We start from the raw sequence: 12,087 nt of genomic DNA on the forward strand, positions 1-12,087 counted from the left end.
TTAGTCAAGAAATATAAACTTCTTCCAACTCAACGACATCTTACTACAATCTCAAAGCTTTTTCCGCGTAACAATATTCATCCTGATTCGACATACGAAATGCTCACTTCAATTATAATTTACTTGGCACAACGTATGATCCTGTTGATTGACATAACAACGTATTTAGTCATGAGAATAATTTTGATTTTTGAGTAAACCAACGAATTTCTGGAGTTGGCAAACTTTTGGCTAGAAAGAAATCAAATACTCTCATTATTGCGACAAATAAAAGGAACTTTAATTCAAGAGACGTTCAATTTCTCCCAATCAAATGTATCTCAAGAAGAGATAACTGGTATTCACTATGAAATCATGTTTATTTGAAAATTAACAACCAAATGACAGCTGGTTCAAGTAAAATTCCCTTGATAAAATTAATTTTTTTCTCCGTGTGACGTTGAATATTTCTGATTTTTTCAGATTTTCCTCCTTTCCAATTTGCCAATTTAATTGACAAATTTGACGATTGAAACTGCAATCTCTTCATTTTCGAGTTAATTTCTCTCCGCCCAGTTGGATAGATCCCCAACCAGCACTATCCCTTAACATTTCGCCCTGGATTCTCCCATCAAGGATTCATATCACTGAATTTAAATCCCCATCAGCGCAGAGCGCCAGCGCAGAGTGAAACGCCTGCGCCCAATCAGCTGTTTCCCCTCAGTATTTCTCCAGTCGATTGACGTCGACCTCGTACTTTATTTTTCCTCCACAATTCCCCCGAAAAATAGTTCACAAAGTCGTGAAAAACAGTAAAATGCTGGCATCAGTCGCCAAAAAGTGCAGCCTCACAGTAAGTACTCAATTCCTCAATTTTAATCACCAAAATTACTGAAAACAATGCTCATAACCTCAACCCATCTTACATAATGAATAAATTAAATAATAAAGCTCTGATTGTTTGTCAATTGACAGGCACTGAGGAATGTGAGGCAGATTCAGCTGTCGGCGAGTCGTGCATCGGATCATTTATTCGTTGTAAGTAAAACTAGAGTTGAAAAATAACTTGGACATAATAATTACTACACCGAGTTGCTCCTCGAATAGTTTTGTTCCCAATTACAAAGCTGAATTCACCGTGAATGAACAGAAAACTCAAAAAACAATCTATTCAGAGGGAATTCATTCAGCTGATGAATAAAACCACTGGAGAAGAGGTGCACATAATGAATAAAAGAGTGAGAAGTCAGTTGGGAATTAGAAATAACGTCGGATGAAGCCATTTTTATTCATCCTCAAAGGCATTTCAATTGAATAGAAATGAGAGAAAAGGGTTAGGAGAGACTGGCCAGAGGTGCACTATTTTTTTATCGTCAATTACCTGAAATACTGCTAAAAGGAATGTCTGAGATTCAGACACTTGCAGAGGGTTTTCAGGGGCTGGAAAGGTCTGGATCGACACCTCAGGGTGAATCAGGAGCCAACTGAGTGTTCTCATTCATCAAATACATATGAAAAATTTATTTTTGAATGGATTTTTCATCTGTGTCAATGGGCAGGAGACAGAATGGGTCATAAATGGCCAAATTTTAGATGCAGAAAGTATATCTAAAAAAAACCCACTGAATTTTCTGTTAGTTTAGCCCATACTTGGTGAAATTTCAGACACTTGATAATTAATTTTTTTTGCCCTCAGCATTAGTTTTAATCTAAAAACTGATACCTCCTTTAGTTTTCAATGGATTCTTTCAGCACTACTATTTTAAAATGGATTTGACTATTAATGGCGACTCTTGTTATTGTTCTCTTTATGAATTTAATTAATGGTATTATACTCTGCTCGAGGAATTTAATTGCCCAGTAGTTTTTCTCATCCAACTGTATTCACCGAATCCTCATAATTTCACTCTTCATCTGAATTTACCCACCGCATGTCATTCTTCATTCGACTAAATCAAAAAAACGAGAATTACGGTAATTTAATTATCCACTAAACTTAAGGGTGAACACTTATTTATTCCATAAAACAAAACAAAAAGAAATCAAATGGCAATGATATTATTTGTCAATTGACTCTAGGGTAAGAGTAGTAATTACCGAAAAAAAATTGCATCTTCCACTATGAAATTTCTGCCTAATGGAGAGTAAAAACTTAAATTTTCAACGAAGCCTAAACTTCAAAAACCCTATTTTAAGGTGGACCAACTCGTAAGCATTTTTTACACGAGATATAAAAAAGCTACGATATTTTTTGGAATTTGTAAACATACACATATATTTCTATATACCAATTGTACAGTTACAAATGACAAAAGAGAAAAATCGTTCCTCGATTTGACAAAATGACTATTAAGTGACAATTAACTTGATTTTTATAATTTTATCGTGTCACTTATTCAACGTTATATAATTTATTTACGTTTGTCAGGAAGAAAGCAATATGACTATTTGTTCGCACCGAAAAAAATTGCATCGTCCGACGCAAAACTTCTATTTTAATAATTGGAAAATTAGGCATTCCTTTATGGTAGTAAATTCGGAGTATTGAAGTCATCAAGTTTAATTTTAAGCCTCGAAATGAAACGAATAAGATCAGTTATTAGGAATCATCGATATTGTTTCCTCAGCAGTTCTGGATAATTTGGAAAGTTGATCTTGCTTTCCCTTAATAAATCGTCACATCCGTATTCAATCTACGTCATTCACCATTTCTGAAACGTTTTTTCACTCCCATTTTCCCCTACAAGCGCACCCTCCCGAGCCCTCGTGATGAGAAATTCCCCATAAGCCTTGAGTTATAGATCAGTCTAAAAGCCTTCGGGCTGAGGTTCCGTTGACACTTGTAAATAATGTACATCTTTCTTGAATATTTCACTCAAGATCTGTAGATTAATCGTTCGATGTAAAAATGGAATCATTCACTGTATCAAAGAGGACAAAAGGGTGAATTCAACTGGGAGTGCCAACATGAAAAGAAATCACTTATGACGTGGTGGAATGAGCTAAATCAATTTTAATCAAAAATCAGTGACTGCTAAATAGGGGAGGGTTGGATGAAATGAGTTAGCTTCAGTCGTCAGTATCGTCTCAACAAATGGTGCGATTTGGATAAATCAGATCTCATTTTGAAGTTTGAAAAAATTTTAAGTGGACGAAAAAAATTTGGAAAATGCCACACTTTCATTCTTGAGTTATTCTCGATTAAAGACAATTTCTTCATCCGAACATTCCCTTTGAGCTCAGTGATGCAAACAAGAAGCAAGTCATGCAATTTATAAATTAAAAACATCTAAGGTTGAGCGAATAGACAGCCCGGGGATAAAACAGAAGAAGCAAGTCGTTGCAATACCAATTTTTTCATTAGTACACTGAGAGAAAAACGACAAAGTTCTCAAACAAGTCTCACTTGTGCCAAGAAAATTGTTTTTTGAAAATTATCAAAAAAGGATTTTTTTTGCCAAACGTGCAGAGAGTGCGCCGGAATGAAAAATTTTTGTCGTTAAAATAGATTTAGTAGTTCAAAAAAATTGCATTCTCTGTACAGGCAAGAAATGTAGTTTCTAGCACTACTCTTTCGTTATTCGATACTCCCATACGTATTTTGCTCCCGAAAAATCTTTGTTTTATGCGAAACAAGGGATAGTAGTTTTTCGTTCCGGCTGTCTAATAATCGCAGACAAGAAATGAACCCTCAAATGAAACAATAATAATGATATGATAGCAATCTTGTAACTTGGGGATAAAATATTTGTTGATAAAATTTCCTCTGTATGAGATCTTTTCACCCTGAAAAGGCACCGTCTGGTGTGAATTATCCGCCTCTTGAGCCAAATATTTCGTTGCTGTCGAAAGCAGGACAACTATTCACGTCAGAGACTCTCAAATTCAAACCAAACAAATTCTTTTTTGGCAATTTTCAACTAGCCATTGTTGTCCCAACCAAGACTTATTTGACAACGTGCTTTTCTCTCAAAATACATTTTCCAAATAATCTCATCTCACCTCTTCTCCATTAAAATCACCTGCGCATACCTCAAAGCTCGCAAGATATTGAAATTCATCGTATTAAAATATGTCAATGATTTATAACAGCACAGAGATACGGAATATGACAATCCGAACATTCCCTTTGAATTCAACGATGCAAACAAGAAGCGAGCCGAGGCAATACTCGCAATATACCCAGAGGGTCACAAGCGAGGGGCCATGATACCACTCCTAGATCTCGCACAAAGGCAACACGGTTGGCTACCAATTTCCGCAATGCACAAAGTAGCTGAGATACTTAACGTGGCAAATATGAGAGTTTATGAGGTTGCCACTTTCTATACAATGTTCAACAGACGGCCAATGGGAAAATATCATATCGGTGTTTGTACGTGTACACCATGCTGGCTGAGGGATTCTGATTCAATTTTGAAGGCTGTGGAGGACACCGCCGGCTGTAAAGTTGGTGAAACATCGAAAGACAAGTTGTTTACAATATCGGAGGTTGAGTGCTTGGGTGCTTGTGCCAATGCACCAATGCTCCAGGTTAATGACGACTACTACGTACGTATAAGCTGATTAAATATGTACTAAATACACCGGTTTACCCTCTATTGCTGAGTTACCAAACTTCTGGCTTTGAGTTTGGAATCGAAAATTCTACTCCCCAAAGCCTTTTCTCGGTAGTGCAGATCGTGAAATTTGCAGGACTGGGGGGGAGGGACTTTGTTGATCATGTGAAATTGAATTCCTTGCTCGAACTGCGAGGGCATTTTCGAAAAATCAAACTCGGGAATTAACTCAATTGATGTAAATGCGGGCGCTGAGGGAGCGGGAGGATTGCACTTTAATGTGCGGGGATTTAATTATGACAAGTTTCGGAGTTGTGATACAATTATGTTTTTTAATTGAGTATTCAATACTCCGGGGGTTGGGGGGTGATGCAGAGGTGGATCTCTGGGATGCGGGAATTCGATATTTGGAATTTGCGAAGGGTCAGTCGGTCTTTTTTGGGCGGAAAATTGGGAAATGTTGAAGCACTGTTAATGTTCGGTTTGTAGAACTGCGGATATTGCGTGAGGGAATGTTGCGAGACAGGAAGATGGAAAATGTTCGGTGCCTGGGGTAATTTTGAACTCACGTTTGGAAGTTTCTTCTGCTTTTTGGAGGGCTGGGATACAGTGGTTCGAGAGCGGGTGGTCAATGCTTCGGGGGGAAATGATGGCTATTATGGAGGTGAAACCCTGGGGTTCGAGGGAATTCGATGGCCCGGATGAAGCTTCATTCGGTTTTTTCGGAAGATAATAAGTAGCAGCGAAGCCGTAGAACGGTTTAAGGGTAGACAAGGATCTTTTAGAGATTGGTAAGGACCAGACCGTAGATTCAACCATTTTCAATCATCAAATTTGGCCACATTCGTTGTTCATAAATAAGTAATTGATATTGTCTAAAAGTAAACCTTCTAATTTGTTTTTAGATTTTTTAAATGTTTTCCAACGGTCCAATATCAAGATTAAATTCAAGCCTTCAGAGTTTAAATAATAAAATAATTGTAAAATGTCCGGAAATTTAGGGTCAAATGGAGCTCATGTGAAAGCTCTGATATTTGACTACAAAAAAACATTTCTCTGGAGAAAAAAATTGCCAAAGTACTGGATATCTTAAGTCGATTTTGACGATTGCCCAGTTTTCAATGAATATCTCGAAATCTAAGGGAGATAGCGAAATTTTTGTTATGACCTTTTTTGTAGCCCTCAATTCGCTCTGCAAAAAAGGTCGTGACGAAAATTTCGTTATCTCTCTTAGATTCCGAGATATTCGCTACTGAAAGTGTGAAGCACTCTTAACGTTCAATCTCTAAAATTGCAAATATTGCCTAAACAAATTAGACTGTTATAAGACATGTAAACGAAAAAAGTCTGTATATTTACCCCCTTCAGCTGAGTTTCACCTCAATCGATCCACTAGTTCCTGGGATAGTTGAAATTACCATTCCCAATTTAATTATTCTTCTGTTCTTCCTTTGTCTTCTCCTTGTTATCTCGAGACTTTAGAATACCCGAGGATAATTCCAGTTTTCTTTCATCTTTCCCACCGTTCTAAACACTCACATAAACGATACCGGCGGAAAAAAAAATCCCAATAGTTAGAATTTCATTTCTTTTGATCCTCCGCCATCAGCCAATCGACCCTCATATTTCAAACGAAAATAGTTACACTTTCGTGTAATTAAAAGTTTCGTTTCATTGTATCCATTGAAATTTCGGAAAAGTTATAATCCATTATACTCCAGTATTTGTTTCTCCGCAATGAAAAAATTTTCGCATTCGCGCAGGTGGTTCAAAGTTTTTTGTTCCCTTAATCCATTGTTCTCACCGAAAATCATATTGACATTGTACTCCCAGAACTTTCCCAGCATTTCCAAATAGAAAATTATGACTTAATGACTCGACCCGCTCGCCACAGTCAATTGACCCCCCCTCAATTGAAAAAAAAAACTGAGGACCAAAATCCATGTTCAGTTTATAATTGTGATTGTTGCGCTCATTTCAATTACAAATTAATAATATAAATCACAGAAGTTGGATGAAACTTGCGAGCTAAACTGGTACAAGTGTATTATGCACGTGTTAAATTGATAATCCCCCGCCGTTTTATCGAATAGTACGTGAAAATCTATTATTTATTCCCATGGCCTCTGTATTATCCACAAAACTGGCGCTTAATGATCCTCGAAAAAGCTTTCATTAAAGGGACTCGACTGAGTGTATTTAATACTCCCGCGATAATCTGGCGCTCGTAAATGTTCACCTTTAAACCATAAACTCATAAATCCTCACCAAAGATTCTTGAAAAGTCCGTCGATAATCACTGATGCAAAAAGGCCCTCGATGCCCTTAAAAAAAAACCCCTCAAGCTTTCATGACCCACTACAAATGACCCCTTGACCCCGAACCATTCGATAGCTCTCAATGACCAGAATGAGAATGAGAGAAAAAACTCAGACAGCCCTCGGAGCACTCACAGAGTTAAGCATCTTTTTTACTTACCTCACAACCCTATCCAAAATTTATTGACCAGCCGGACCAAGTACGAATGCCAGTCTCATAAAAATTAAATGCCCGGAATAAATGGAGACAAGATAGGGAAATTTATTGTTAATTTCAGGAGGACCTGACACCAGAAACTACCAGGACCATTATAAATAAATTCAAGTCAGGCGAGAGGCCACCACCTGGACCCCAGGTCTCTACTCGTTATGCTGCTGACCCGGCTGGGGGTCTGACCTCACTCACAAGCCCACCACCAGCGCCCGGCGATGGAATACGCAGTGATCTATGAATTTTCGGGGTGGAGCGAAAAATCGGGCTGATAGTCGTTTAATTATTCAATTTGTGTAATGATAATTACTGTGTAAATGATTGGTTTTTTCGAAGTAAAAGCATTGAAATTAAATGATTGTCAATCGTTATTTTTACCTTTGTCATTATTTTCAGAGAGAAACAATGAACGAGGGTATGATGACATGAGAAAAATAGCACTCCTGGCATTTCAATTAATTAATGGAGGATTATTAACAGATTGTATTTTTTTAAGTGGATAAAATATTTTGAGGAAATGAAGCCATTCATTAAATGGTTATCAATCATCAATGAATTCCATTCTCTAATAATGCAGTGATCTATGGATTTTTGGGGTTGAGCGAAAAATCGGGCTGATAGTCGTTTGATTATTCAATTTGTGTAATGATAATTACTGTGTAAATGATTGGTTTTTTCGAAGTAAAAGCATTGAAATTAAATGATTGTCAATCGTTATTTTTACCTTTGTCATTATTTTCAGAGAGAAACAATGAACGAGGGTATGATGACATGAGAAAAATAGCACTCCTGGCATTTCAATTAATTAATGGAGGATTATTAACAGATTGTATTTTTTTAAGTGGATAAAATATTTTGAGGAAATGAAGCCATTCATTAAATGGTTATCAATCATCAATGAATTCCATTCTCTAATAATGCAGTGATCTATGAATTTTCGGGGTGGAGCGAAAAATCGGGCTGATAGTCGTTTGATTATTCAATTTGTGTAATGATAATTACTGTGTAAATGATTGGTTTTTTCGAAGTAAAAGCATTGAAATTAAGTGATTGTCAATTATTATTTTTACCTTTCTCATTATTCTTATGGACTTCGGCTTCTCCATTATTTTTATTAATTTAAAATAATTCAACTATTAAAAAATTGATAAAAATAATCATTGTTATTAGTTTTTAATAGTTGAATTAAAAAACTAATGAAAGTTGAATTTTTTCAGATAAAAAAAAATGAGCGAGGAAATGATGTAATGCGAATTTTATATTTTATTCTTTGCATCGAAGTAAACCGTTACTCTTGAGTTAGAGATCAATGAACTAAAGTATCTCAAATTGTTGAGATTGAGTCCATATTACTCGACCATTCTATCGTACACAAACATTCTGACTTTTTAGAAAAAGTCGTACGTGTGCAGCAAATTGTTCCCAATAACTCCTGCCATATTTCAATTAATCAATGGAGGGTTATTAACAGAGGGGAATTTCCAACTGGATGAAACATTTTGAGTAAATAAAGCCTTCATTAAGCGAATATCAATCATCACTGAATTTCATTCTCCTCCTATTTGTCGGTAACAATTGTTATTCACATTCTCCACTGCTAATGGAAGTTTATTAAACAAAGGTGGAGTGCGATTTAATGAGAAATTTTTTCGAAGCACAACCATTTATCTAGTAAATGTCAATCACCATTTCATCGCGTCCTTCAGTAACACTCGCTCTCGACTGAATTTATTTACGAAAAAATGCGCTCTGCATTATTCACCTCCTTCGCTTGAATCTTTCAACAAGACGTGTAAGTGAAGGTAATTTTGAAGCACAAAGAATTTGTCCGAAGTAAATGCATTTATTAAGCGACTTTCATTCATTATTGCTAGCTCCTCTTCAATAAAATTCTCTTTTGATTGAATTTTTTTTTCTGGAAAAAAATGCGGCACGAATTTTCCACGATTTTTGTCCAATAACTTCCGCCATTCCCAAATAATTGAATTTGCATTTATATAACATTTTTCATCCTGATACTCGAATATTCATTTTTGCGGAGTTAATTGATCGAGTGTTTCCACTCCTCTGGTGGAAAATATTCTCAATGCTGATCATGGGAATGTGGTAAATGCTTTCCACTGAACGCATTTGGATGATTTTTTCGGGCGTTTTAAATTTTTCTGATGGTGTTGGGGAGTTTCATTCGATTTTTATGCCTTCAGAGATAATAATTACCTCAACAAGAAGTGATGAGCTGTTCGACTCTTCAATACGGCAGGCGATGAAAACTCATCAGCTTCGTCTACAGCTGGAATTTTATTTAATTATTTCCGCAATCACAACGATTTTGATTATTAATGGTTTCTAAGTCGATTCTAAAGTTTAGTTAATTCGTTTGCATGGCGGGCATTCGATTAGGGGAGCTTGGGGTAAAATGGACACTTTTGACCTTTTTTTAAATATTAATGACAGCTTGAAATGCTGATGAAACTCAATAATTTTTTTTTTTTCAATGCAAAGAACATTTCTTTTCCTTTGTGAAGAGCCTAAACTGAGCTCAATTGATAAATTTGTTTCTGAGTTATGAGTAAAAAAAAAAGTCTACTGCCCATTTCACCCCACCCTCCCCTAGTTTAGTCTATTTTTTTTAAATCGTCGTCAATATGTGGAGTTGAACGTCAAAGCTTTCATTTGAAAATTCATTGGACCCTGTGTTAGTAAATATTGTGGAAATTTTTAGATTGGATGCAATTTTTTCCGCCTGCCAATATTTATTTGTGACATCTTTATTTGAAAAATGAGAGGCTGAAATCAATTTTTTGTTTGATAACGGCCATCAATTTTCAAATTTCAATGTCTGCGGCTCCAATTGGAATTCTCTGAAATCGGATTTAATAACAAAAAAAATGAATTTTTCAAGAGTTAAAAAAATGACAAATTTTGACAAATGACAAATTCCCTGAAAATTCAGAGGAATCTGGAATTCAAGATGAGCTTTCTCTGAATTTTCCCGGAATACTTGAACTGAACTCTACAGTTTCCACAGATTTTTCCATGAAATTATGAATTTTCAATGACAAAATTCCCCGAAAATTTCAGTGCTAAATTTTCAACAGCGCTTACAGTGTAAAATTTGGAATTTCACGGATAGTTTACTAGTAATTCAGAGGAGCTTCACATTCATCCGCTCTCCCAACAAATAATCACCCCCGAACTCTCCATCAAAAATGAATCCTCGGCTGAAAGCCCCCGAAAACCCCTCGCAAATTCCTTCATGAATCAGCAACAAATACCATTGATCATAAAAAATAAACTCCCTCAACCTCCTCCCGGGCTCATCGACAGCTCCCCACTGCCCCCGCGACACCTCCCGCCGCAACATTTCACCCCTTCATCCATCCACTTTTCAATAATTCAATTCCCGGTGAAAATTTCCCTGAAAATATGCACACACGCCCCACGTACCTGCCACAACTCTCCTCTCCATAATTAAGTAACTTCTTGTAATAGAATTTCAATTATACCCTCCCACCTTCCATTAAAAAATTAAAAACCTCCTATACCTCGCATTATCCCTCCCCCTCCCCTCCAGAATAAAAAAACCTCGAAAACTTTTTCAATAAAACCTTCAACCCATTGTCAAATAATTAAATTACCCATCAACTTTAGTTCCACCCCTTTAAACTCCCGGGACAATAAGCCCTGATGAAAACCCCCTATCTCCCAAAAAAAAAAAAAATATTGAGCATTACAGGATTTTTAAAATTAAAAGATCTTCAGATTCTTTTCAATTGATAGAATAGAATTGATAGAATAAATAACGAAAAATGACATTTATTCTGTTTTTTATTTTTCTATTCTATTCTCACAGAATCTAGAATTCCTCTTCGTTTTTCTTCCTCTCATTTCGGAATATTTATGCGACGAAGCGAGTGAAGATATTCTTAAAGGAAGAATATTTTATTTTACTCAACAAATGCTTGGTCACTGAACCAAGAATTTGACCACAAAATAAAAAAACTTCGAAAACTTTTTCAATAAAACCTTCAACCCGCTGCCAAATAATTAAATTACCCATATCAATTTCAGTTCCACCCCTTTAAATTCCCGGGACATTGAGCATTACAGGATTTTTAAAATTAAAAGATAACATTGATATTGAAGGTCTTCACGTTTTTTTGAATTGATAATTTCGTATTTAAAAAACAATAACTAATAAAAAAATGACATTGATTTTTTAAAATTTTTTTAATAGTTTTATTTAAAAAACCTCGAAGCCTCCATCAATAAAACCTTCAACCCACTCTCAAATAATTAAATCACCCACCACCATAATTTCCACCCTTTAAAATCCGAGGACAAAAAGCCCCGACGAAAGCCCCCGTCCCGCCAAAACCCCCGCATTACAGGATTTTTAAAATTAAAAGATAACAGCAACGGTAATAAAGCCGCCGTACGAGCATAAAACCGCTTAGCCCCCTCCGCCCCCCCTAATCGTCTGATTTCCCCCCTGGTCTTTTACGGGGCGGGGTTGCTCCCTCGCAATTTACCCCATCCCCCCGTGTCCGGCATCTGGGCGCCTGCGTCACAGCCATCATCAGGTGCACATCTCAATGTGTCCCGTGGGTGCTCCTTAAAATACCATAGACCCCACAATTAAACGAGAAATTCGAGCAGTTGTGGGTATTAATATCTCCCCCTATCCACCGCATACCCCATCAATATGTCCCCCCCAGTAGAAAATGAGATCGAAGGCCCGCCTCATAAATAATCCAGCGAGAAAAAAAATTCTGCGCTTGAGAGAGAGTAAAATCGCGAAATCGCGAACTGGAGATGGAAAAAAATCGTGATGTGACTAAAAGATTAAATGCAAAAACACATGTACGATTTTTTTGTTGCCTTTATTTTTTCCACCCGAGGAAAAAGGAATTCCGAATGATACGCAGGCGCCCTCACAACTCCGAAGTACCCAGACGGCTTTCAACCCCTGTGTGGCCCAGAGAAGGGTAGGGAATGGCGAGTGGAAGGGGGGGGGGGA

General features: G+C 36.7%; 1 protein-coding gene across 2 annotated transcripts; it reads left to right on the plus strand.

Moving 5' to 3' along the window:
- The first annotated feature begins 702 nt into the window (after positions 1-702).
- Positions 703-8,113, plus strand: LOC107040016 (NADH dehydrogenase [ubiquinone] flavoprotein 2, mitochondrial). Of its 2 annotated transcripts, XM_015259909.1 has the most exons (5): positions 703-832; positions 955-1,017; positions 4,072-4,530; positions 7,135-7,317; positions 8,010-8,113. In XM_015259909.1, exons 1-4 carry the CDS (start codon positions 797-799, stop codon positions 7,306-7,308), a joined length of 732 nt encoding a protein of 243 aa, XP_015115395.1. In that variant the 5' UTR covers positions 703-796; the 3' UTR covers positions 7,309-7,317; positions 8,010-8,113. The 2 variants fall into 2 exon arrangements, with proteins under 2 accessions (XP_015115395.1, XP_015115394.1); XM_015259908.1 differs by lacking the exon at positions 8,010-8,113 and having other exon boundaries at positions 7,135-7,768.
- Positions 8,114-12,087: the final 3,974 nt, after the last annotated feature.

This window comes from Diachasma alloeum, unplaced genomic scaffold (genome assembly GCF_001412515.2).
Source record: "Diachasma alloeum isolate Michigan unplaced genomic scaffold, Dall2.0 Dall_scaffold_00315, whole genome shotgun sequence".
Taxonomy (NCBI): Eukaryota; Metazoa; Arthropoda; class Insecta; order Hymenoptera; family Braconidae; genus Diachasma; species Diachasma alloeum.